The 21991-nt window shown below is 50.4% G+C and overlaps 10 protein-coding genes across 10 annotated transcripts; 6 read left to right on the top strand and 4 right to left on the bottom strand.

Moving 5' to 3' along the window:
* Positions 1–135: 135 nt before the first annotated feature.
* Positions 136–2697, bottom strand: N7446_003241 (putative Sin3 complex subunit (Stb2); the record flags this gene model as incomplete). Its single annotated transcript, XM_058511990.1, has 1 exon — positions 136–2697. The coding sequence occupies one exon, from the start codon at positions 2695–2697 to the stop codon at positions 136–138; it is 2562 nt and encodes an 853-aa protein (XP_058377526.1).
* Positions 2698–3326: 629 nt separating this feature from the next.
* N7446_003240 (uncharacterized protein) lies at positions 3327–3733 on the bottom strand (the record flags this gene model as incomplete). The annotated part of the gene is made up of 2 exons (XM_058511989.1): positions 3327–3341; positions 3395–3733. 2 exons carry the CDS (start codon positions 3731–3733, stop codon positions 3327–3329), a joined length of 354 nt encoding a protein of 117 aa, XP_058377525.1.
* A 1004-nt stretch (positions 3734–4737) lies between these two features.
* N7446_003239 (Frag1/DRAM/Sfk1 family protein) lies at positions 4738–5683 on the bottom strand (the record flags this gene model as incomplete). Its single annotated transcript, XM_058511988.1, has 5 exons — positions 4738–4862; positions 4920–5125; positions 5175–5417; positions 5483–5564; positions 5623–5683. 5 exons carry the CDS (start codon positions 5681–5683, stop codon positions 4738–4740), a joined length of 717 nt encoding a protein of 238 aa, XP_058377524.1.
* A 3106-nt stretch (positions 5684–8789) lies between these two features.
* N7446_003238 (ubiquitin-protein ligase RMD5) lies at positions 8790–10743 on the top strand. Its single transcript, XM_058511987.1, has 4 exons — positions 8790–9257; positions 9320–9447; positions 9500–10273; positions 10338–10743. Exons 1-4 carry the CDS (start codon positions 9137–9139, stop codon positions 10554–10556), a joined length of 1242 nt encoding a protein of 413 aa, XP_058377523.1. The 5' UTR covers positions 8790–9136; the 3' UTR covers positions 10557–10743.
* A 504-nt stretch (positions 10744–11247) lies between these two features.
* On the top strand, positions 11248–12591 carry N7446_003237 (uncharacterized protein; the record flags this gene model as incomplete). The annotated part of the gene is made up of 4 exons (XM_058511986.1): positions 11248–11483; positions 11621–12034; positions 12134–12406; positions 12504–12591. Coding segments are annotated over 4 exons (1011 nt in total), but the record flags the coding sequence as incomplete, so codon positions are not given.
* Positions 12592–13046: 455 nt separating this feature from the next.
* On the bottom strand, positions 13047–14772 carry csn12 (the record flags this gene model as incomplete). The annotated part of the gene is made up of 7 exons (XM_058511985.1): positions 13047–13130; positions 13183–13603; positions 13653–13714; positions 13766–13918; positions 13968–14040; positions 14087–14677; positions 14747–14772. The coding sequence occupies 7 exons, from the start codon at positions 14770–14772 to the stop codon at positions 13047–13049; spliced, it is 1410 nt and encodes a 469-aa protein (XP_058377521.1).
* N7446_003235 (60S ribosomal eL20 domain-containing protein) lies at positions 14694–16010 on the top strand (the record flags this gene model as incomplete). The annotated part of the gene is made up of 5 exons (XM_058511984.1): positions 14694–14696; positions 14885–14984; positions 15385–15569; positions 15622–15798; positions 15852–16010. 5 exons carry the CDS (start codon positions 14694–14696, stop codon positions 16008–16010), a joined length of 624 nt encoding a protein of 207 aa, XP_058377520.1.
* An 830-nt stretch (positions 16011–16840) lies between these two features.
* N7446_003234 (cytochrome b5 reductase family protein) lies at positions 16841–17946 on the top strand (the record flags this gene model as incomplete). Its single annotated transcript, XM_058511983.1, has 4 exons — positions 16841–16885; positions 16937–17204; positions 17256–17330; positions 17378–17946. The coding sequence occupies 4 exons, from the start codon at positions 16841–16843 to the stop codon at positions 17944–17946; spliced, it is 957 nt and encodes a 318-aa protein (XP_058377519.1).
* A 1254-nt stretch (positions 17947–19200) lies between these two features.
* On the top strand, positions 19201–20511 carry N7446_003233 (uncharacterized protein; the record flags this gene model as incomplete). Its single annotated transcript, XM_058511982.1, has 3 exons — positions 19201–19266; positions 19642–20013; positions 20077–20511. The coding sequence occupies 3 exons, from the start codon at positions 19201–19203 to the stop codon at positions 20509–20511; spliced, it is 873 nt and encodes a 290-aa protein (XP_058377518.1).
* A 237-nt stretch (positions 20512–20748) lies between these two features.
* Positions 20749–21078, top strand: N7446_003232 (uncharacterized protein; the record flags this gene model as incomplete). Its single annotated transcript, XM_058511981.1, has 1 exon — positions 20749–21078. One exon carries the CDS (start codon positions 20749–20751, stop codon positions 21076–21078), a length of 330 nt encoding a protein of 109 aa, XP_058377517.1.
* Between the last annotated feature and the right edge of the window lie 913 nt (positions 21079–21991).

Raw genomic sequence — 21991 nt, 5'->3', positions numbered from 1 at the left:
TTTCAATGATGGTTTCATACGTTTATAACCATCACCGGGTGGACGGCGAAGAACGGCCGATCTATCTGAATATGTACAATATGGTGGAAAATGGAAAAACAGGAGAATGAAAAAGAGGAATTTATCATACAAGCGTTATCGGGGTGAGAAGCCAATGGTGCGGGCGATCCAGGCTGTCCAGGATGTGCTGTGTTGTTCTTCGCCTTTGACCAGGACTTTGATTCTCGTCTCGACATTTACAAGGTGGCGTTCGAAGTCACTCAGGCCGGCTTCCATGTCTTCGACTTTGGACTCGAGGACGTGTAGTTCGTAGTCCAGTTTGGCGCCTAGCAGCTCAACGCGCTTCACACCATCGGTAAGGTGGTGGTTTTCATCCAAGAGGATGTCACTAGATCGTTCTCGTAGTCTCTGGTAATCGGCGAATCGCTCCAGGTAGATTGAGTTGAGCTCTTCATAGCGGTCGTGGAGGACTTGGTTGAGACCGTCCACGGAATCGACCTGCCGCTCAACCCATGGCACGGTGTGCTGGCTCAACTTCAGGATCCGAGAGCTGAAGATACGTCCGTCGGAGGCGAGCATGTCTTCTTGGGCGATGGAGTCTTCCAGGTTGTCTGTTTCTTTGATAACCGGGTTGTTGCCTATTGGCTCCCATTTGAGTACCACTTCTTCGACCGTGCTGAAAGATAGGTGTCTCGGGCAGTCGTTGTCTCGTCGTTCGATTTCCCTTTCACTTCCTTGGAAATCTTCGCAGCTTTGTGGCCGCCGCAGAGCCATGACAGCCAGGCCGCTAACTGAGCCTTCACGATCGCGATCACTTGATGCCGCCGTTGACCGAGACATGACGCGCTCTATATCCGACTCCTCATCAATGACTTCAGGTTGTGGTGTAAGTTGATCGGGTTGGGGCAGTGTATCAAGACCAACAGTAGGTGGTGCAGATTCGATGTGAATTTCTGGGGCTTTGGTCTCTGCAGAGCCGGGGATGGACGAGAGTTGAGTGGACTTCTCCTCCTGCTCCTCCTCAATGGGATCTTCTGTCTCAGTCCCGATCTTTGTTTCCGAAGATCGGAAACCAGAGTCTGTCCGAGCTTTTGAAATGGGCATCTCAGAGTCGCTGTCCATCGATGGGCGGTAAGCAGCATCGTGTGTCAACTCCGCGCTTTCTCGGGATTGCTGATGGTGATGCGAGCGAAGGCCCTGTAGTCCTACTGCATCTTTGAAGCGTCCCAAGCCTGCGCGGGCATCTGAAACGCGTCCGCTAACACCCTTTTTGCGATGTTCTTTTTCTTCAACCGCCGATGGCTCTGGCATCTTCCAAGAGCGATCGAAGGTGGAGCTGAGTCGCTCATGCACATCTTCTGTCGAATGATTCTTGCGACTGGTCCAGACATAGCCGCCCTGTTCATCGGTCGTAAACATCATGTCCGATCCAGTCCCACGCGTGAAGCCATCCTCAAAGCCACTCTTGCGTGGTCTACCCAACCACAACCACTTGGCTCGTTCTCCGTTGCAACACTGTACAAATGTGTCCATATCTAGCGTTTCAATATCAGCAATGCCGCCCTTGTCACGCCCACGAACCATCCCCATGACCATTTCACCACCTTGTCCACTGAGCTCCGCCATCGTAGATTTCACCGCATCGGTCCAGCCCTCCGAATTGGCAGCCTTGGCTGTGGCGCGGTGTAATCGATCCAATGTATGACGGTCCAATCTCCGGGATTTTCTCATTTTCTGAGATTTTTGAAAACTCCCAATGCCTCTCTTCAGGTTGGCAATGTCAAATGCATCTTTGCCCACTGGGGCGCCGTATGCATGCAGACGGTTTCGCGCTCCGAGGAGCGTCCCCAGCAAAGCAGCCACACTTGTTGGTCCCAAGCTACTGTCGCTCGGCTCAATGTTGTACAAGTCTGTTCCTATGTCTGTCCACCAATCGCTGATGGCCGCTTCGGTCACATCACAAAGTAGCCCGTCCACATATTCCGGGGCGAGCTTGTCAAACACCATGAGAGCTGTCTGGCACTGCCTGACCAATTCCATAACAGCAGCATATAGCGGAACCCGTTCACTCGTCCGGTACAACAGATGAAACTTGGCCTCGGTCGCAGCCGACGGAGCTTGAAGCTTTAAGCCCGCACGGCCAGCGCAACCGAGTCTCTTCAAGTCCTCATTCACAATAAAGTCCTCTCTATGTTTCTTGAGATCGCCACCGGGAATAGGAATGACACTCAAAGCGGACGGGAATGAGCTCAGATCCGTAACCATAACAGTCCCCAGCGGTGTTTCCTTCTTTCGCGCGTGACATTGTTTCATAGCATCAAAGTACATTCGCAGCCGCGGCGACCACGTAGCTTCATTCGTCGGGACGCTTAGTACCCCGACAATGACAGTGTGCGAAGGATCACCGGTATAAGTCGAGATAACAAACGTAGGATGCACGCGCGAGCAAGCCCATTGCTCAACGATGTAGATCTCATAGCCCTGCAGCGTCGAGCGTCGGTGGAGCACATCGGTCGAGGGATCTTCTTCGAGGTAGCGGAGGGCGACCGGGTCGGTGAAGACGAGTCTCTGATGGCCTTGCGGGGGCTGGTGGTCGATTGTGTTGGTGTTGGAGGCGGGGTTTCTCCTGATGCCATCCGATGTCTGCATGAAGTCGGTCCGTTCCACCGATGGTGTAGCCTGGGCACTTGCCTGCATGATGGGCGGGTTCCCGATCAGGGCTGTTTGTAAGGCGGGGAATGAATAGGTTGGGGGTTCATTTGAGCCAACAGCAGGCTACCTCTCCAAGCTCAAGGTGCGAAGGGAGGTGCCGACCTTCCTGCGATCCTCCTGCGCTTTGCCTCAAGTAGGGACAATCGTGACATATCCAGGTAACGAGTCTTTTGGCATACTATGAGCCCGGAATAAAGAGCAGCGGGACTGGTCGAGTGCCTTGACGACTTCCGCAGACCTGAAAGGCGAACTCCGAGAGTGAAGCGGCGACGTCACTGGGCGGTGAGTTGGATCTACAAGCGTCAGGGAGAGGATGATTGTCAACACTCCATTAACCTCGTTGTTTGACAATGCTTGGACATGGAGATACGGAATAACCCTGCAAGTTCGGATTTATGTGCTAATTGTTCTACAGCAGTTCAGATTTCCAGAGTCAAAAGAACCAATTCATTCAAAGCCACCATCATGCTCGCCCAGCGAGATGGCAGTTATATTGCGACATAAAGATGATGTCTCAAAGACATTGTGAGATAGTAAATGGCACTATTATCTCCAACGGAAATCCTCCGCAATGATGATATATCCACCCCGATCATGGCAATCAATCTATCCATTTACCAACCACCATGCTATACGAACGTCAGCAAAAGCTCTTCCATCAATCAATGGATGATATTCATACACCTCCCTGGCGACCGCCAGGGCCACCGGGACCTCCAGGTCCACCATGATCTCCTCCAGGACCTCCAGGACCGCCATGAGGTCCGCCAAATCCACCTGGGCCTCCCGGGCCTCCGTGGTGACCCCCGGGACCGCCAGGTCCACCCTGAGGTCCGCCAAATCCAGGTCCTCCCTGGTGGCTGCCAGGACCGCCGAATCCTCCAGGACCACCAGGGCCACCGGGGCCACCGTTATGTTGAGGGCCACCGAAACCGGGACCGCCAGGACCGCCGGGACCTTGCTGGGGACCACCGTGGGGAGGTCCCTGGTGGTGGTCGTGATGGTGGCTGAAGAGACCCATGATGTGTGGTTGAATGTGGTGGTGTGGTGTGGTGTGACGAACAAGGTAGGGAAAGTACGAGACGCGAGTATGAATAAGAGATGTGAGTATGATTCCAACAAGAGGAAGGGCCCCAGGTCCCCTTTTATAAACAGCAGTGGCGTCAACACCAAGCAGGATACTAACAAGCAACTAGGATACTCTGGCCGGGACCTAGTCTCAAATTGGGAACAATGTCACCTCTTACGACTCCCATTATCAGATGTGGAGTAGCGGAGGCCTATCAAGGATCAGACACATTCCGCCACTTGAATCAGCATCGATCGATAGCGGAGGACGTCACTATGTGCTACAGTAGATCGTACTCGCACGTCTTCACGATCGGTTGATCAGATATTACGTCTTTCTATCTCGGGCTTCGGTGAATCTGTATGAGAGAAACCAACCTTGTAGCCACCCATTATATCTACCCGCGTATATTGACAAGCTTTCTCAGACAGAATTGGCGTAATATTGGGTTTTACAAAGTTCCCTTAGAGCACATCAATTGCTGGCGCTGGGCTTCTGCCGAGTTCTTGGCGCTAGGGCTATGAGGCGGATGCGTACGTACCACTCCCCACAGCTTCAGCCCTGTAGGTGAATCGGTATCCTCATTGCAGCAATTCGGTAGCCTAGGGAGTCGTGGGCAATCCTCGGAGGTATTAGCTGTTATTATTAGGCCGAGATTCGGTCTTGGGGACTGGAATAGGAAAGCGGGTGGAACGCAGTGTAGGCCAATGCCACTAGCCTGTCTTAATTGGGCAGCGCTATATTCAAATATAGTTCACGAGACTAGATGTGTTCCTAGTGTAGCTTGCTAGAGTCAATTGATTGATTGTAGCCGAGGATCTACCTCAAAGCCAAGAGTTGAAAAGTCCAAGATTCATGTCACGAGCGTAGAAGTATATACATGTTAATCACACCTGGCAAGTAAAAGAACGCTAACAAATTGCCAAGTCTATATAAAAGAGTGAATCGGCCGTGGGTTATGGGTGGGCCATCCCCATCTCGAGTTGCTCATAGCCTTTTTCGACATGGAGCTGTTTTTGAGTCGATGGTAGTAGATCGACGATGAAGGAGAGAATATAGCCAGTGAACACGAAGGCGATGACTAAAATGCATGTTAGTACAGCTGACAAGACCAACGAGAAGAGTAGGGAGCACATACCCCATTCAAGTGTGGCAGCCATGTTGTTCTGGTTATAGTGGATGGCCTCGGTGACACGGAATACGATGACGAGGGAGAGTTCGACGATGATGAAGGACAGCTTGATCACAAAGCTTGTAAAGATCATAGGCTCTCGCAGAGCATGCGAGATGCCTAGATGGACATAATCTAAACACATCAGGGCAGCACTGATTAGATACCCCACACTTTCGGTTGTCAGCAGTTGCATGATATGATATCTTGGCGGAGACTTACATGAATATAGTGACGAATACATCATGTGTTATATGGTGGTCGATGTTGTCGAAGACGGATAGCAGGATCAAGCCTGTGCTTCCCAGCACTGTAAAGAAGAAGGATGCGTGTGTGCAGAGCTTGTTGACGTATCCCTTGTTTTGGATGAATTGATAAAATGAGAGGTTGAGAAGCAACACTGTGGTGATACATCCAATCATGAACAATGGCTTCAATTCTTGAGCTCCTATATCCGAAATGAACCTTTGGTCTGTTAGTTTCACTCTGGAGTACTCTGGTACCAAGACGTCATAAGGAAAAATACTCACGGTATATTCTGGCCAGGTTTCATGAGGCCATATCTCGGTTCACCGATCATAGTCCAGTGCCCAAGCATAGCCAGCAGCATTGCTAAATCCAGCGGTTAAATCGATGCCAACAGCGACCGTGGACAATTGGAAGAGCTCACCTAGCCAGGTAGAGGCCGAAATGGTCGGAAAAACCCAGGGAGGAGGCGAGAAGAGCGACATGGCGTATAAAGAAGGGTGTTTTGGCAATAATCATAGTCTATAAGGAACGACAAGAGATGGACGGCTGGTGAAGTTGGATACCAGCCACATCACATCGGCATTGAGCAGATGATAAGGAGAAAGTTGACCTTGCGTGTGGAATCAGGCGACAAAGGATTGTGCCTGTCGATCCTTACTCTGCCTCCTGATGACAACAGATATGGTATGTGGGTCTATTAAGGGAAACAGGGACCCTCGATTGTTTCGGATAAGACACTCGCGTTTTGTGGGAAATGCACAATGATTAAGAACAACAAATTTGAAACGAGGTGTGCTATATATATGGGTCTTTGTTTTGTCGCCCTTGATTGAAATGCCATTTACTACGCCGTGGCTGCGAGTACAATGTTGAGGAATGTTTCACCCATTTTTGATTCCCCACACCCCATGTTTACCTGCAGCTGAGAGAGTGATTGGAAAAATGGATGGCAGTGAAGATTTCATAGGTATCATGTTGTAGGGCGAGACTGTCTTTCTAACAGAAATTCTGAAGCTTTGTCTCGGGTCGTCATATGCGACGATCAAGGCTACATTCCAGGGGGAATTTTATGAATAATACGCCGTACTCGTATACAAAGGCACTGTCGGGTGGGGTTAGAAATATGCATAAAGCAATCCATGGATGATTCATGCCATAGCTCAAGATCAGCCACCGGGAGGAGCCGTAAAGATAACAAACCTTTCAACGGCTTTAGCGCGCATGCAGGCTGCTAGATTAGCAATACTGGCGCCTTGGCCATGGCCGACCATTGGGTTCTGGACATAATAGGAATATATCCCAGTCTTCTGCACCGGGAGCAATATCCAGTGTCCAAGACTCATCTGTGGTCGGGAAACAAAGGAGTATTATAGGGCGGATATGACACTCGGCGTCTCAAATTTTCAAAGGGGCCTTTTTTTTTGGGTATTGAGACGTATCTCTAGCGGATCCAAAAGAGGCGTTGATAATTCGACTTTAGCGGCGTTCTGGATAATGGACTATTGATTAAATTACCGGCCTCCGAGACTCAGAAATAATCATAACAGAAATCGGTTCCCGCTCAAGCAAAGCCTATATAGGCATGTTACTTCGAAGTTGCTCATATATTTTTAGGATGCATTCTCGCGATATACAAATAAGCTAGTGGTGACATTTTCATCGATACAGAATGAAAACAAAGGAGAAACAGGTTTTAAACAATGTAGGTTCCTGCAAAGTACAGGGGGTCGTCATAATTTAGATTGAATATTGCGCCTCAGCCAAGGAAGAGGCGCATCATCCGAGGCTAGTCACAAAACGGACAACAAAGTCGCGTGACCAAGGCAAATTATGTCTCTTCCAATCGGACTTCGAAGAAATGAATTGAAATAGTAAAAGTTGGTAGCATATTGACTACTATCTGGACTATTCTTTGTTAACGGTACCGGAACTACAGAGAACCACCCACTCTTCACAAGATGCGAGCCTACAATGCGCAGACTCTGAGGCAGGGAACATTCGGTGCAAAGTACGATATCGATCGGTATGGCCAATCAAATGTTGATAATAGCGAGTAAGCCCGATAACCTCATCCAGGAGGATCCAATCTGGCCATCACTCCCCGTCAGCCCATCTTCATTCAGCCGGTCCCATGAAGAGTGCCAGGCAGAGATGTTCATGTATTGTGTGACTAGCCCGACGGTCGCAGGGGCATGACATTATGGAATAGAGCCTTCGATGCGACCTGCGCCGGCTGTAGATCCTGCATTACCTGTGTGTGGAACCCGAATCGGCAAAGAGATTCGACTGCCACGGGTTATCCCATGATCCTCCATGTGTTGTGTATAGTCGGTGACCTCCTCGGAGCAGCGTCTGCCCAAGCAGATGCCTTGCATGGTGCACGATCAGAGTCGGCTGAAAAGGAGTATTGTGTTGTTCGCTGTCTACTTAGGAACAATACCGATTCACATCATCGTGGAATGCAACGTGCAGGGTGGTTGGGACAAGCTGATCTGCAGGTCAGCAAACACCATATTCGTGTTCGAGCGTCAGAATGACAGCATCAGGAACCCTGACCCGATTCATGAGAAAATTGGAAAGCTCCATCGGATCGCAGCAGGGCAACTCATTGGCACTGAAAGGAACAGTCTCTGATGATCTCCAGGCTAATGCCTCCTAGCGTCTCGCGGAAGCCGCGATGGTGGAGAGAGCAGCTGGGGGCTGGGTTGGTATTGACGAGTGAGAGACAGGGTAAAGGGGCATCTCCGCCGGTTCAGCCGCACTGAGACACTGCTTGGACTGATCGTCCAACTGTTAGTAGAAGTGTTGGGCGTTCACGGTAGGACGACCTTCTGTGACGAGGCGCCGCACTGTAGGAAAGTGGTCGACTGACTGGAAACAAGCCAGATGAGAACGGGACAGCTTGCCAAGATGTAGAAGAAGGATCCCATCGACGAAGCTAGCGCCATGAGTACTCAGTGCGAGCGTAACATGAACTGCGAGCTCGAGCACCTATCGTGGGGCAGGCGATGATGGCAAGGTTTGTTGACGCGATCGGTGACATAAACATTCTCATGTCAATAAAATTTTCATTACAGAGTATCTACACTAGACGACGACCAGCTCTCTTCTCCAAAAGCCATCGCAAGGACGACAAGTGATGAAAAGCAGACCGTCATGGTATGCGCGCGGTGGCTGGGTATAGCCTCCCATCGTGGATACCAAATCTGACCTCGATGAGAAAGGAGGATCAGGGCATGTATTGTTTCAAAAATTCCCAGTCTTCCCCAAGGGGCCGACTGAAGTGGTCAATTTGGTAGTTTTCAACTAGCAAAAACACGATCTCGGATGTCTCCTCACTGATGCGTGTAAAACCCGTGCACTTGGATGAAGAAGAAAGGAAAAGAGAACGAAGGGCGGGGGAGGCAGACGTATTTATACCCGCGAGTGAGCAAACATTGAGTTGGCGCTAATCTGAATTGGGAACTTTAGCCGAGGCAAACACTGGGCGTTCATTGGTTGTACGGACACATGGCAAAAAAGGGCGGTGTATGAGGCCCAGCTGACTGTCAATCAATAGTTTCGGCAGGGGAGGATAGTATCGAAGGAGGACAACCCTTACATCGGATACCTGGCACTGTTAGCACTCCTGGAGATGCTGGAAAGCGAAGGGAAGCCGAACAAACATCTTTGACGAGATGTCACTTCTCGCACTCACTTCCGCTTAGAGGTAAATCACGTGGACTATGTCGTCAGGCGATCAGCCGGAACAAGATTAAGCTACTGTATTCGGGCTGGGATATCTTCCCCTCATATCCAATCTCCATTGCTCTACCGCGTACACTCCTACTCTACGCTACTTGGAGGCCGCGCCGATAAAACATTCTTATATCTCCTCCACATGGCAAGCGGAATCGGTGTGCGGTAACCACATCACCTCCGCGATATCGGGAAGCATGGAAGTAGTCCAGAAAGAACACGACCGGCTCCTGAAAAGGGTCAAGGCATCACAAGGCATAAAGAATGTCCAGTCGACGATCGATCTACTGCAATCTGCCCGCGATGCCATAGCTGCTGGTCAGTAAACCATGTAGAAACCATCCCCGCTCACTTCAACTGACGAGGTTGTTCGTTGATAGACCCAGACTCGGCGCCGGTAACCATGGCCAAGCTTCAGACGCCGGTCAAATCGTCCTTTGACTCGATCAATGACAGCTTGAAGGAAATCCATAGCGGCCTGAACAAATACACCAAATCTCTCGATAAGGTATTTGGTCTTACATTCTCCGTTCGCAAGGCCCCTCTCACATGTGAATTAGCTCTTCAAAGACCGTCCTCTTCCAAGTACCGATCACGATGCCCTCTCCTCACAAGAAAACCTGATCAACCGCGCGATTGCGATGCACCTCCTCCGCGAAGGTCAGTTCGCGGTCGCCGCAACGTTCCTCTCCGAGATCGCCGAGCACAAGATGGATACTCCAACGCAGCAGACAAATGAGAGCGCGAGCGCCAGCACCAGCGACCCCGCAAACCTCCTCGACCTCGACGAAGTCCCCTCAACTGAGATCAGGAAACAGTTCGCCTCGATGTACTACATCCTCCAGCAACTACAAGAACACAAGAACCTTCTACCCGCAATCGAATGGTCAAGGGAACACCGCAACGCCCTGGAAGCCCGGGGCAGTAATCTGGAATTCGAGCTCTGCCGTCTACAGTACGTGTGGTTGTACCACGGAGGATCGGGCGGCCAAGGCGGACCAACAGGCTGGCAGGAAGCTCTAGCATACGCCCGCCGTGAATTCCACGTCTTTGTTCCTCGATACCTGCGAGAAGTGCAGCAGCTGATCGGCGCCATGGCCTACTCGCCCAACCTCGAAGCCTCGCCTTATGCATCTCTCTTCAACACTGCATCCGCCTGGGACGATGTGGCCCATTTCTTCACGCGCGAGTTCTGTTCTCTTCTCGGGTTGTCGGCTGACTCGCCACTTTACATTGCTGCGACTGCCGGTGCGATCGCCTTGCCAACGCTGCTGAAGTTGCAGACTATTATGAGAGCGAAGCGCACGGAGTGGACATCTGAAAACGAGCTTCCGGTAGGAGAATCCTTCCCCTCCAACCAGCTCTCCATGTTCATACTAACACTTCATTTCTTACCAGGTCGAAATCTCACTCCCGCCCTCATACCTCTTCCACTCGATCTTCGTCTGCCCCGTATCCAAGGAACAAGCGACAGATGAGAACCCACCAATGATGATGCCTTGCGGACATGTCATCGCAGAGGAATCACTGAAGCGTCTTGGGAAGAGCAACCGGTTCAAGTGCCCATACTGTCCAAGCGAGAGCCACCCCAAGGACGCGCGCAAAGTGTTCCTGTGAAGCTCTCCTTTCTCTCGATCTCTTTCTTGTCTCCTTTTCTTGCACTGGCATATGGCGCCTGGACGGAGGAATGTGGAATACGGATGCGGGGAGTATGTCTTTCTTTTCCGGGGGCGTTAAAGCATCGGCGTTCGGTGGCCATTTGAGTTATTGCATTGTACCTAGTGCGGGTTTCATTCAGCTGTACATGCAATCGAATTTTTACCTTAATCTGTTTCCAATTTTGTAGATGCAGCAGTAGTAACTCGGTACAGACCAAAAAGCACCAATGCTAGATCTCGGTCGAATCCACTAGTTAATTTGGCGATTCCACACGTCACAATTCAAACCCCTGAACAAATGATCTATCACTTCTACTCTGTCGAGTGCAATCTCCGAATATACCCACATCCCGTGACCACGCGCCCCTTTTCCACTTTACGCGTTACGCGTATTACTAGTCGTGACGCGTCCTATCGAGTCACTGACAGCTTTAGCGGGACGATCTGCCGTATATAACATAAGTTATTCCGGGTGCATACATGTATACAGAAGCTGAAACTGAAACTGGTTTGTATCTTGTATCTCACTCTTTATAAATAGGTAGCCCCTGAATCTCAATCCCAATCCAACTTGAAGTCCGTTTCTCTCTGTGTATCCTGTCATTCTCTGTTCCCCTTTGATTCCAATTGAAATACAATACTAGAACAGAACGCAATCATGCTGCGCACACCCGAAACTCCATCTATGCCTAGGTATCGCGCGGGCAAGTCTTCGGCTTTTACGCCTCAGTCGCGGAGGGCTGTACAGACGCCGAGGGATAGAGATAGGAGGGAACGAGAGCGAATGCGGGAGAGAGGAGGGGGAAGAGAGAGACGATTCTAGTTCTTCGGACAGGATGCGTCATCTTGAGCGAAGGAAGAGATATGAGAATCCTCCCGACGTAAGGTATGTGAAAACCCTCACCATCTACAGAGACCCATCCATCCGTGCAACACAGTGCAATATAATGCCATCTCAAATCCAATTCCAAACCGAGAACCAACCCAAAGACAAAAGCTACCCTAGCTAACCAAAATATATAGATCACCCCCAACATCCCCAATAGTAATGCTGCGTGTGGGACCCCAAAAACGCCTCTTCGCGGCCCACGAAGCGATCCTCAGCGCATCCCCATTCTTCGCAGCCCAAGTCCAGTCTCAAGCCCAAACTCAAACACCGACCCCAAGTCGCACCCGCACACCTCCCCGCCATCCAAGCAAGCTCATCGACCTACCGGATGAACAAGCCGAGGTCTTATCCTGTGTCCTAGAATTCCTCTATAAAGGAGATTATTACCCACGACTGAGACACAACGCCACAAAACGAGTCTGGGAGCTCGAGGATGTAGACACAGATACTGCAGGCAGTGATGGAGACGGAGAATTGAGCCAGGGTGCAATGGCAACAGTGTATCATCATCGGGCTGGGTGTGTTATTTTGCGGGATACGGCTATTTAGTATGTTCCTCCCTCTCCATACTCCCCCATCCCATCCACATCCACACCTCCACCCTCCCCTCTCCTCTCCTCCCACATACTAATATCTATATAAAATAGCTGCGCCGCCCTAAAATACAACCTCCCCGTCCTCCAACGCCTCTCCCTCCGAAAACAAGGCCTGCACACAAACATATCTTGCAGCACGATCCTGGCCAGTGCGCGCTTTGCATATGCCCACACACCAGATACAGAATCGAGGCTGCGAGCGCATTATCTGGCGCTGATTGTTAGGTCGCGGTCTACATTCATGCGGAGTGGGACTATGCAGATGGAAATGGAGCGTGGGGGTTGTTGTTTTTTGATCTTTTTGTTGCTTTGTGTAATCATATGGTGAGTTCTTTCCTTAGAGTTGGTGACGGGGTGAGGGTGTCATGTGTGGTTTGGGCGGAAGTGAGAGTGGAAGTGGTTTGCTAACTTGGTTGTATAGGATGATTTTCAGACTGGTGAGTTGGTTTCTAGTTCTGTTTCTACTACTTGTTAGGTTGGGTATTTGTATTTGGTATTGTATGGATATGATGTGGATATGGGAGTGCTGGTAGGATTGGTTGGACATTGGGTTACTTTAGGTTTACTGCGTATATACTCGTGTACTACTATACTTTGCTAATAGAATCGAAGATAATTAAAAACTGTTTGATTTCATTGGTTATCAATTCGTAATTTCGTGATCCATTGTGGCTCTGGTGGCCATATTACCCACAGTTCATGCACGAAGGTATGGACCGGAGGTGGTTTGATTGACCTTTCATCTGCATTACGCCCAAGGATCACACATTTATCTGGATGTACTATCTGGGTCAGGATTAGCGTTGCAGCTATTCGGATCAGTATCTCGAGTACCGCGGAATGTGGGCTGAGGAGGATGTCAGCCCAGTTGATGCAAGTCCAACGCGGACATGCTCAACATAATCGAAAAGTTTGTCGATACGTGCCAGTTGATGGCGAATGCCATTTTTGTTGCCACCGAATTTTAGACACCAGTACCCGGGAAAGCGCCTTTCTTGTTCAGGACGACAATGCCACGTTCACGAGCAATGTATCCTTTCATGAGGCCCTGGAGAGAATAGTTAGTTAATGAGCTCGTCATGAACATCGACATAGCTTACCTTGTAAATGAGGTTGGACAGTAGGCATTCCACCTCGTCGATATCCACTCGGGACCTGCCAGTCGCGTTGGTACCAACTTGAAGAGCAGCGGCAAACTCGGCCACGGGAACACGGCTTCGTCGAATGGCTGGCTGGTCATCCTTGGGCTCCTCGAAGCCTCCAGCGAGGAACACTTTGCGGAACAGATTGCGAAGAGCAATATCACGTCCACGCTCAAGAGGCAAGTAAATGCGTCTCTTGACAAACTCCTCCTCGCCAGCGGTCATGGCCTGGTCGAATCCAACCAAGTCTCCCTTTTTGATGCAGGTCGAAAGAGACCGGAAAAGTTTTTCAAGTCGTGGGAATGGCGCAAGAAGTTCCTTGGTGGGCAGTGTATGAGTAGTCACGAGGTGGCAGGGAATAAGATATGTGAGGATCAATCTACCAGCTTGTTAGCGAAAGCAGCTTGTAGTTAGTTTTAGGTACTGACTCTCGGTTCTTGTACGCATCTCGGTGGCACATCTTCCAAGCCCATGTCAAATGCTCTTCGGCCTGCACATAAGATCAGTCTCGGCAATCGCCCGTGGCAGTCTTTGGACATACCTCTGCATAGTTCTCATCCAAAAAGTGAATGACTCCAACGTAATACTTGAAAGTGACGATGTGGGCTTTGGGGAAAGCATCCAGAGAGGGCAAATCAGCCGACGAGGCTTTGATGGCACGTAAAATGTTCTTGGTAAGGCCAACAGAGTTGATCTAAACGACAGACATTAGCGGGTCCCTGCAATAGTAGGCAAAAGCATACCTTGAAATAAGTCTTGAACAACAGATTGGTCATCTGGTAGATACCCCACTTGCGAGATTCCTCAATGGGTGCCCTGATCTGTTAGCAGGAATGGTCTGACAGATCTCATCAGTACTTACCTATCACTGAGACAAAGAGTAAACATGCGATTGATGACCTGGGCCGCGTTCTCCAGGTGGGCATTCTTCTCAACATCTGCTGCGATATCATCCTGGAACCCAAAGCCAGCCGAGACCAAAGATGAGGCCTCGAGGTCGGCATTGATCGCAAAGATGCGCAGGTACTTTCCCACTGTGTACAAACATGGCAGTGTCCAAGCAGGGAGGCTGGAAGAGCTGGAGTACCCTCTGATCAAAGTGTTGGCAACTTTTTTCCACGCATTGAAGACGGCGACAATGCTGGCACCGGGGTGACGATCTTCACACTTCAGGACCTCACCAATAGCTTCCCAGAATGCGGAGAAAATGTCTACCCAGGCATTCTGTTCGGCCTTGGGAATTCTCAAGCTTTTTCCATGGAATAACGCGTATTGAAGGTCTTTGGAAAGGAATGCGGCGTTGGAGAACTGGTAAAAGGAGCGCAGTCGGTTCGGGTCATCGGGCGTCGCGATCGGAGTGAGCACTGCAGCTAGTTGCGGGCCAGATCCACTGAGGTAGGCATCTTTGAAGCCGGTTGCAAAAATGCTCATCTTCAATTTCTGTCTCACCGGCCTAAGCGAGACGCAGAATGGTGAGTTGTGAAAACAACAGTGTCCGGGGAGGATAACATCCGTGACTTACAGAAAGCCATTGATTGTTGGAGACATGTGGGGTAGGTCCGGCACTGTGGCTGGTGAGGGCGGTGAGGGCGGTCTGCTTGTGGCGCATGAAAATCCCAGAAGCGGACTAGCGTGAGGCGGAAAGCCTCCACTCGCTTAGGGCAAGGGCGGTAACCCTAAGCACAATCGGAACCTCACAATTCTCGTTTTCCACCGACGGCACACTAACGACTCAACCACCACAGCGACAATCACAGTGAGTACCTCTGGCTCGATTTATTGAGAGATTCATACTAACATTTAATTCTTCTAGATGGGTGAGTGATTTCTATTCCCTTCCCGATATTCCTGGATCATTCGAGAGACGGTGCGCGCAATTGTTGGACGAATTCGAGATGCAACAAGACTACACGATACCGACATGAGGATCACGAAGAGAAGGATGCAAGGAAATCAACGGCTGTTATCAACTGCAATGGAGGGACACGATACTGTCGATTTGGGTTATCTATCGAATCTCGAAATTTTCAACATCCACAACCGACCCCTTGAACTTCTTGAACTCTCGCCAACTAATTTCGCGCACCGCCATATCCCTTGAATTGAATATCTGGAGATTCGAGATCACATTCAGAACCATGACTGACGGAACATCTCCAGGGCGTCTTACTGAGTACCAGGTCATCGGGCGTCACCTGCCCACCGAGGCGAACCCCACGCCCAAGCTGTACCGCATGCGCATCTTTGCGCCCAACACCGTTGTGGCCAAGTCGCGCTTCTGGTACTTCATGTCTGCGCTCCGCAAGATGAAGAAGGCCAACGGCGAGATCGTCACCCTCAATGTGGTATGTTGGGATGAACACCCGCACGACAAAAGCGGTGCTGATTACTTTCTAGATCAACGAGAAGCGTCCCCTCAAGGTCAAGAACTTCGGTATCTGGATCCGCTACGACTCGCGCTCCGGTACCCACAACATGTACAAGGAGTTCCGTGAGATGAGCCGCACCGACGCTGTTGAAGCCCTCTACCAGGACATGGCTGCCCGTCACCGTTCTCGTTTCGGTTCCATCCACGTACGTTTTTCTGATAAGCCGAGACTCGAACTTTATTCTAACAATTTCTACAGATCCTCAAGGTTGTTGAGATCGAGAACAACGACAGCATCCGCCGCCCCTACATCAAGCAGCTCCTCCAGAAGGACCTCAAGTTCCCCTTGCCCCACCGCGCTGGTGGCAAGGTTGGCAAGAAGATCTTCACTCACTCTCGCCCCTCGACCTTTGCTTAAATGTATCGTTCTGGGTTTGGGTTTGGAGTGTGTGGACGAATGACTGTTTTATGGCCAAGCATGCATGAAAGATGGTCTGTGGAAACCACTGCCCGGATGGGCGAGATGGTTGGATGTCTCTAGTCCCGTATGGTGGCATCTCTAGGTTATTTTGAAAAAAATCATCGGGTTTCTTGAATCATTTATATCCCAGTAGGGTATTGTAGATTTTATATCCCTCATGCCATTACGATATGTCAACTTCAAGGATCAGATCACCCGCATAAAGTGTACCCCACTACTGGAATCTTGACATCAGAACGTGCATAGCTATCCCACTCGAATTATATTTAAACACAAGAAATGCCTACCGAAATGTACCTGTTCAAGGTTTTATTTTGCCGATTGCGTTTTTCATTTCAAGGGAGCAGATACCAATGGGTTCGAGAAGACCATCGTCCAACATCTGATTTATCCTATCGAATGATCTCGCTTTACTTCTATCAATCGAACTCGGTACATATATTCGGCGTCCGAGTCCAACTGTCCGGGGGATAGCGAGATGTTTGTGGCCTTGGTGCCTTTATGCCTTGTAAGTTAGGTGTCGATTGTGATTTCCGACTGCCCTTTTTTGATTTGCAAGTTGTCAAACTTTCGGTTGAGCAAAGGCACTGAACTTCTAAGTACCAAGTAACTGAAATGCAGACACATTACCGCAAATCCGAGATGACAAAGTAATCCAGGTACCGCAATTGCGTCATGCTCGGGATAGGGAGGGCTGTCCGCTTTTGCATATGTAATCCGAATTCTTCCACTTCCTCCCTTCCACACTCCCTCAATTCATAGCCATCATGTTTGCCCGTCAATCATTCCGTTGCGCGCAGCCTCTTAAGCAGGTAAGCAGGCATCAATCTGTCTATATAGACTCAAACTAAAACACATCACAGAGCTTCCGCAAGTACTCTGCGGTGGCCGCTCCCAAGAAGGCCAACTTGGCCCCCATCTACGTCGGTGTTGGTCTTGCTGGTCTGGGTGCTGGCTTCTACCGTTACAACACTAGCGCTGCTGCCGAGCCAAAGGACCGCCCCAAGGTCTTCAATGGTGAGGAGTGGATCGACCTTAAGGTTGCTGCCATTGAGAACCTCAGCGGCAACACCAAGCGTATCCGCTTCGAGTATGAGGACAAGGATGCCGTCTCTGGTCTCCCCGTTGCCTGTGAGTAGTCTGCTTCAAACTGTTATTTCCTACCACTGACATTGTATACAGCTGCTCTGTTGACCAAGTTCAAGCCCGAGGGCGGCAAGGCTGTCATCCGTCCCTACACTCCCACCAGCGATGAGGGTAAGTTCAATCATGACCGTTAATTATTCCTTTGCTAAACGAATCAGAAATCCCCGGATACCTCGAGCTCGTTGTCAAGGCCTACCCCAATGGCCCCATGTCCGAGCACATCCACTCCCTCAACGTCGACCAGCGATTGTCGATGAAGGGTCCTATCGTCAAGTACCCCTGGGAGGCCAACAAGCATAACCACATCTGCCTGATCGCCGGTGGCACTGGTATCACCCCTATGTACCAGCTTGCCCGCCATATCTTCAAGAACCCCGAGGACAAGACGAAGGTGACCCTCGTGTTCGGCAACGTCACCGAGAAGGACATCCTCCTCAAGAAGGAGCTCGAGGAGCTCGAGAACACCTACCCCCAGCGCTTCAAGGCCTTCTACGTCCTGGACCAGCCCCCCAAGGAGTGGACCGGCGGCAAGGGCTACATCTCCAAGGAGCTGCTGAAGACTGTCCTCCCCGAGCCCAAGGAAGACAACATCAAGCTCTTCATCTGTGGTCCTCCCCCCATGTACAAGGCCATCTCCGGTCCCAAGGTCAGCCCCAAGGACCAGGGTGAGCTCGAGGGTATCCTGAAGGAGCTCGGCTACAACAAGGAGCAGGTTTTCAAGTTCTAGATGATTGCATAATAGATAGCCGGAAATACGTGTAGGATAGACGTGTATATTGGTTTCTTTTTGAGCGCACTGCTACGTATTTAGGCTGATATTTTATCATTGGATATTGAAGTAAATATTATAACAACATATCTGCTATTATCTATACCAGTTGGTTTTATAAGATGGTATAAGTAAAGCGATAATAAATAGTGGTATCATAAAATGGAATTGCAGATATATATCTTGTGGACTACCGAAACATTCTATTATAGAAGGATGTCTGCCATTGAGAATTTGCTATTGACGAAAGTGTCAAGAGAGAAACATCAAAGGGTATTAATGTTCTAGAATATGCTGACCAGTTCAGTCCAGAAGTTGCGCAACATATCATGACAGTAAATAGTATACGTGCCAGGAAGAGGGGTAGGCGAAGGTAGATATAGAGCTCTAACAAGGCGACAAGTAGAGAGGAAACAAGAAGCAGAAATGTAGCAACTCAAAATTCGAAGTCTAGGGATATCAAGACAAGAGCATTGTTCATACTGCAGCATCGACAGTTCGGGCAAAGTTGGATCCCTCATAGGTATTCTGCAGGCCCTCGGCGACCCTGAAGAGTTGAGGGGTAGGCGGGGCGCCTAGCCTGCGCGATTCCTCGCGCCCCCCCCCCCCCCCCCCAAAAGACAGCAGCAGCATTCCCAAGGCCCTCTCTACAACCACAAGGACGATATTAGAAAAAGAAACATGGACTAGGAAATCTCCACAAAGGCAAACGATATCAATTACGTATAGACTCCATCCTACAATAGGAAAGCCCAATAATATGAATCACCAGCGCCTGCTAGAAGCCGTCATGAAGAAACCAGTTACGTATCCTTAACACACCCATCTTGAAAAGGGCGATAGATTCCTAAAAGCAGGCCTAAATCAGTCCAAAACACAATCGACACATCCATCCACCCAGACCACCATGGGTATGTTTTAGAAATAAGAAAAAGAAACATCAGTGTCACCACCCGGTCCCAGGTGCCTAGAGGGGCATGTCACTGGGCAAGTTGGGGGGAAGGACGGGAGCACCGGTGTTGCCCAGGAATCCCTGAAGTTTGGGTCTCATGACAACAATAGAGAACCTAAGCCGAAAGTAGCGGAGCATGCCCGGTGCATTCGGGGGGTCGATGGCCGGTGGGACCCTCTCTCGGCTTTCCTATCCCCCCCCTTCCCCCCGAAAATCTCTTTTTCTTCACCTTCAAACTTCATCTTTGCAGAATCGCCACCATGCCACCCAACAATGAAGCGACCGTCGAGGTCAACAAAGAAGAGCTCCGTCGGGCTGGCGACTTGGTATGTTCATTTTATATACCTTTTACGTCCACGTCTTTTTTTTCTTTTGTATTTCCTTTCGCTTTTCTGTGTGTTGTTTTCTTGTTCACTGCGCCGCGCTACGCGTCGCACATACACTCTCCCTTTTTGTCTACATCAAAGCTATACAGTGAGCTTTTAGAGCTTTACAGATACTCTGTGAGGCCTCATTAGTATCATCCTAAGCTTCTTGTGCGCAAATCACACCTCGCTGTGATCATGTCACAGTCAAAGTGTTGGCGCGTAGCTTGACCAGCTACGCGCCAAACAACCCCAACCTCAAACCATTACTCCAAACCCTCAAGCGACGAAGCACTGTTACCTTATCTATATAAATAGCATCACTAATGATACTAGATCGTCATGCGCTTGATGGAAGTCCAAAGCTACCTCGCCGACCTAGGCAAGGCCTACGTACAGCACGTGAAGAGCATCACCGACGGTGAAGGCGCCACAATCGAGCTCCCCCTTGGTCCCACCTTCACTGGTGGAGATTTCCCCGGCCGCGCCAGCAGCCCCGGAGCCAAGTCCGAGGCCGGCGGCCCCAAGAAGCGCAAGCGCGCACCCGCCGACCCCAATGCGCCCAAGCGCGCCCTGACTCCCTACTTCCTCTTCATGCAGACCAACCGTGCCCAGATTGCCGAGGACCTGGGCGAAAATGCGCGCCCCAAGGATGTCGCCGACGAGGGCACCCGCCGCTGGCAGAACATGGACGAGAAGGACCGCGGTGTAAGCATACGATTCCGCTCTCAACCGATGAATATACATACCCATACTAACCCACCAATGCAGGTCTGGAAGCAGATCTATGCTGAGAATTACGAAAAGTACAAGAAGGAGATGGCCGCTTACAAGGCCACGAAGGCTGAAGAGGACCACGACCCCGCCGCCAACCAGCTGCAGCAGGACTTTGCCGGCGCGGAGCAGGAGCACGAGGCCGAGGCTGAAGCTGAGCCCGAGCAGGCCCAGTCCGATGAGTCTTCCGAGTCTTCCGAGTCCGAGTCCGAGTCCCCTTCTCCCCCCAAGGCGAAGACTCCCACTCCTCCCCGCAGCACTGCTAAGCGTCCTCGCATCAGCAAGGCCAAGGAGGCCGAGACACCTGCCAAGTCGCCTGTCAAGAGAGGCCGCAAGGCGGCTGTTGTTGAGCCTGTGTCCGCTAGCAAGGAGAAGATTCCTGCTGATAGCAAGCGCAAGAGTGGCAAGAAGCGCAAGAGCGAGACCTCTTAAGTCTAGGCAGTATTTGGGGACTGGCTGTGTAGCCCTGGTTTTTTCGGCGTTAGGGAAAACTGAACTGAACTTGAACTGTATTTAGCTACCTCATCATTACAATCCATCACATGACACTTGTCTCCCCAGGCTCCAACCTTGTGTTTGTATCACTCTATTTCCCTTCTTTAATCCCTCGTCTCACCCATCAAGTTGATGCTCTTCCCTTATTTACTCACTACCTGTCTCATCCTCGTCATGGCAACCACTCGCTACAAAGGCCCTCTCCCCGAGGGTGTACCTATCTTGAAAACAGTCGAAGAAGGCCGCCAATTCCAAGCCGCAAATGTGAATGCCTGTATGTGGCCCGACAACGGTGGTTACTACATGAAGAACCCTGATGGCACAGTTATCGCCGTGGCATCAGATGAAGTGTGTGAATACGCCGACCGCGGAGAGGCCGAGATCGAAGCCATGATTACATCGGGCGAGCTGTCGGACAATGAGACATGCCACCTAGGCGAAGGAGGAGGACCCTGTCAGAACTGTATCAATGCCCAGTCTGAAAAAGGCCACAGCGGGCCTTAGGGGGTTTACTCATAAATTTATGCTTTCGGCGAGCCTGGAGGGTTGTAGGACATGGTGTGATGATGCATGCCTAGGCTAGGTGAGAGACAAGGCCCTAGTCGTCCAGCAGTGTCACTGTATTTTTTGCTAATCCTGGAAACAGCCCTGCTCTCACCTGTTACTCGTGATTGTATGCTTTCGCCACCCGAAGGCTGTGGGAGATGGTGATGAGACAATGAATTTGACCCGGGGAAGCAGTTTATTCTGTATCACGTTATGGAATGGGGGATCAGGCTTCATTTAAGTCAGCTGGGTTTCCCAAACATGGCCAGTAGATCCCACATAGTTCTTCCTCGATCAGAAGGAATCTTCTTACCCTTATTCCCGAACTGTTCTTTATCGTCATTTTGCTCACCAGCGTTGTCATGGGCTATGCGGCAACAAGTCGCTACAACGCGCCCCTGCCCGAGAACGCCTTAGTGCTTCACAACGACAACGAACTGCGAGAGCTTACGGCCACCCATCCAGATCTCAATCTCGACACCGCGAACGGAGGCTGGGTGATTCAAGAGCCTAATGGTCCGGTACTTGCGTATGTCGGAGATGACCTCAGCAAAGAACTCGACGCACGTGTGAGATCCCTCGAGCTATACGAGCAACTTGTGATGCAGAAAGGTGTATCAGAGAACGATATATCGATGTTATTTGAAGCGGCCGGCAGATGTTCGCATCCGCATTGTGTTAACCCTGGTCTTCCGGGCAAGCGCATATTCTACAATCACTGTGGATTTTGCGGCTATACCCACCGTTGTTACTAGTTGAGAGAACGATGCGGATTTAATATATGCCTACGGGAGTAAAATGTACTGAAGTGTTAGAAGTAACGTTATAAAGTATAGAGTGAAGTATAAAAGGCTAAACAGTTAACCATCAG

Source organism: Penicillium canescens, assembly GCF_028828765.1.
Source record: "Penicillium canescens strain IBT 15451 chromosome Unknown utg000002l_segment0_segment0, whole genome shotgun sequence".
Taxonomy (NCBI): Eukaryota; Fungi; Ascomycota; class Eurotiomycetes; order Eurotiales; family Aspergillaceae; genus Penicillium; species Penicillium canescens.
The sequence above is the reverse complement of the archived record's forward strand: the minus strand, read 5'-3'. Positions and strand labels throughout refer to the sequence as shown.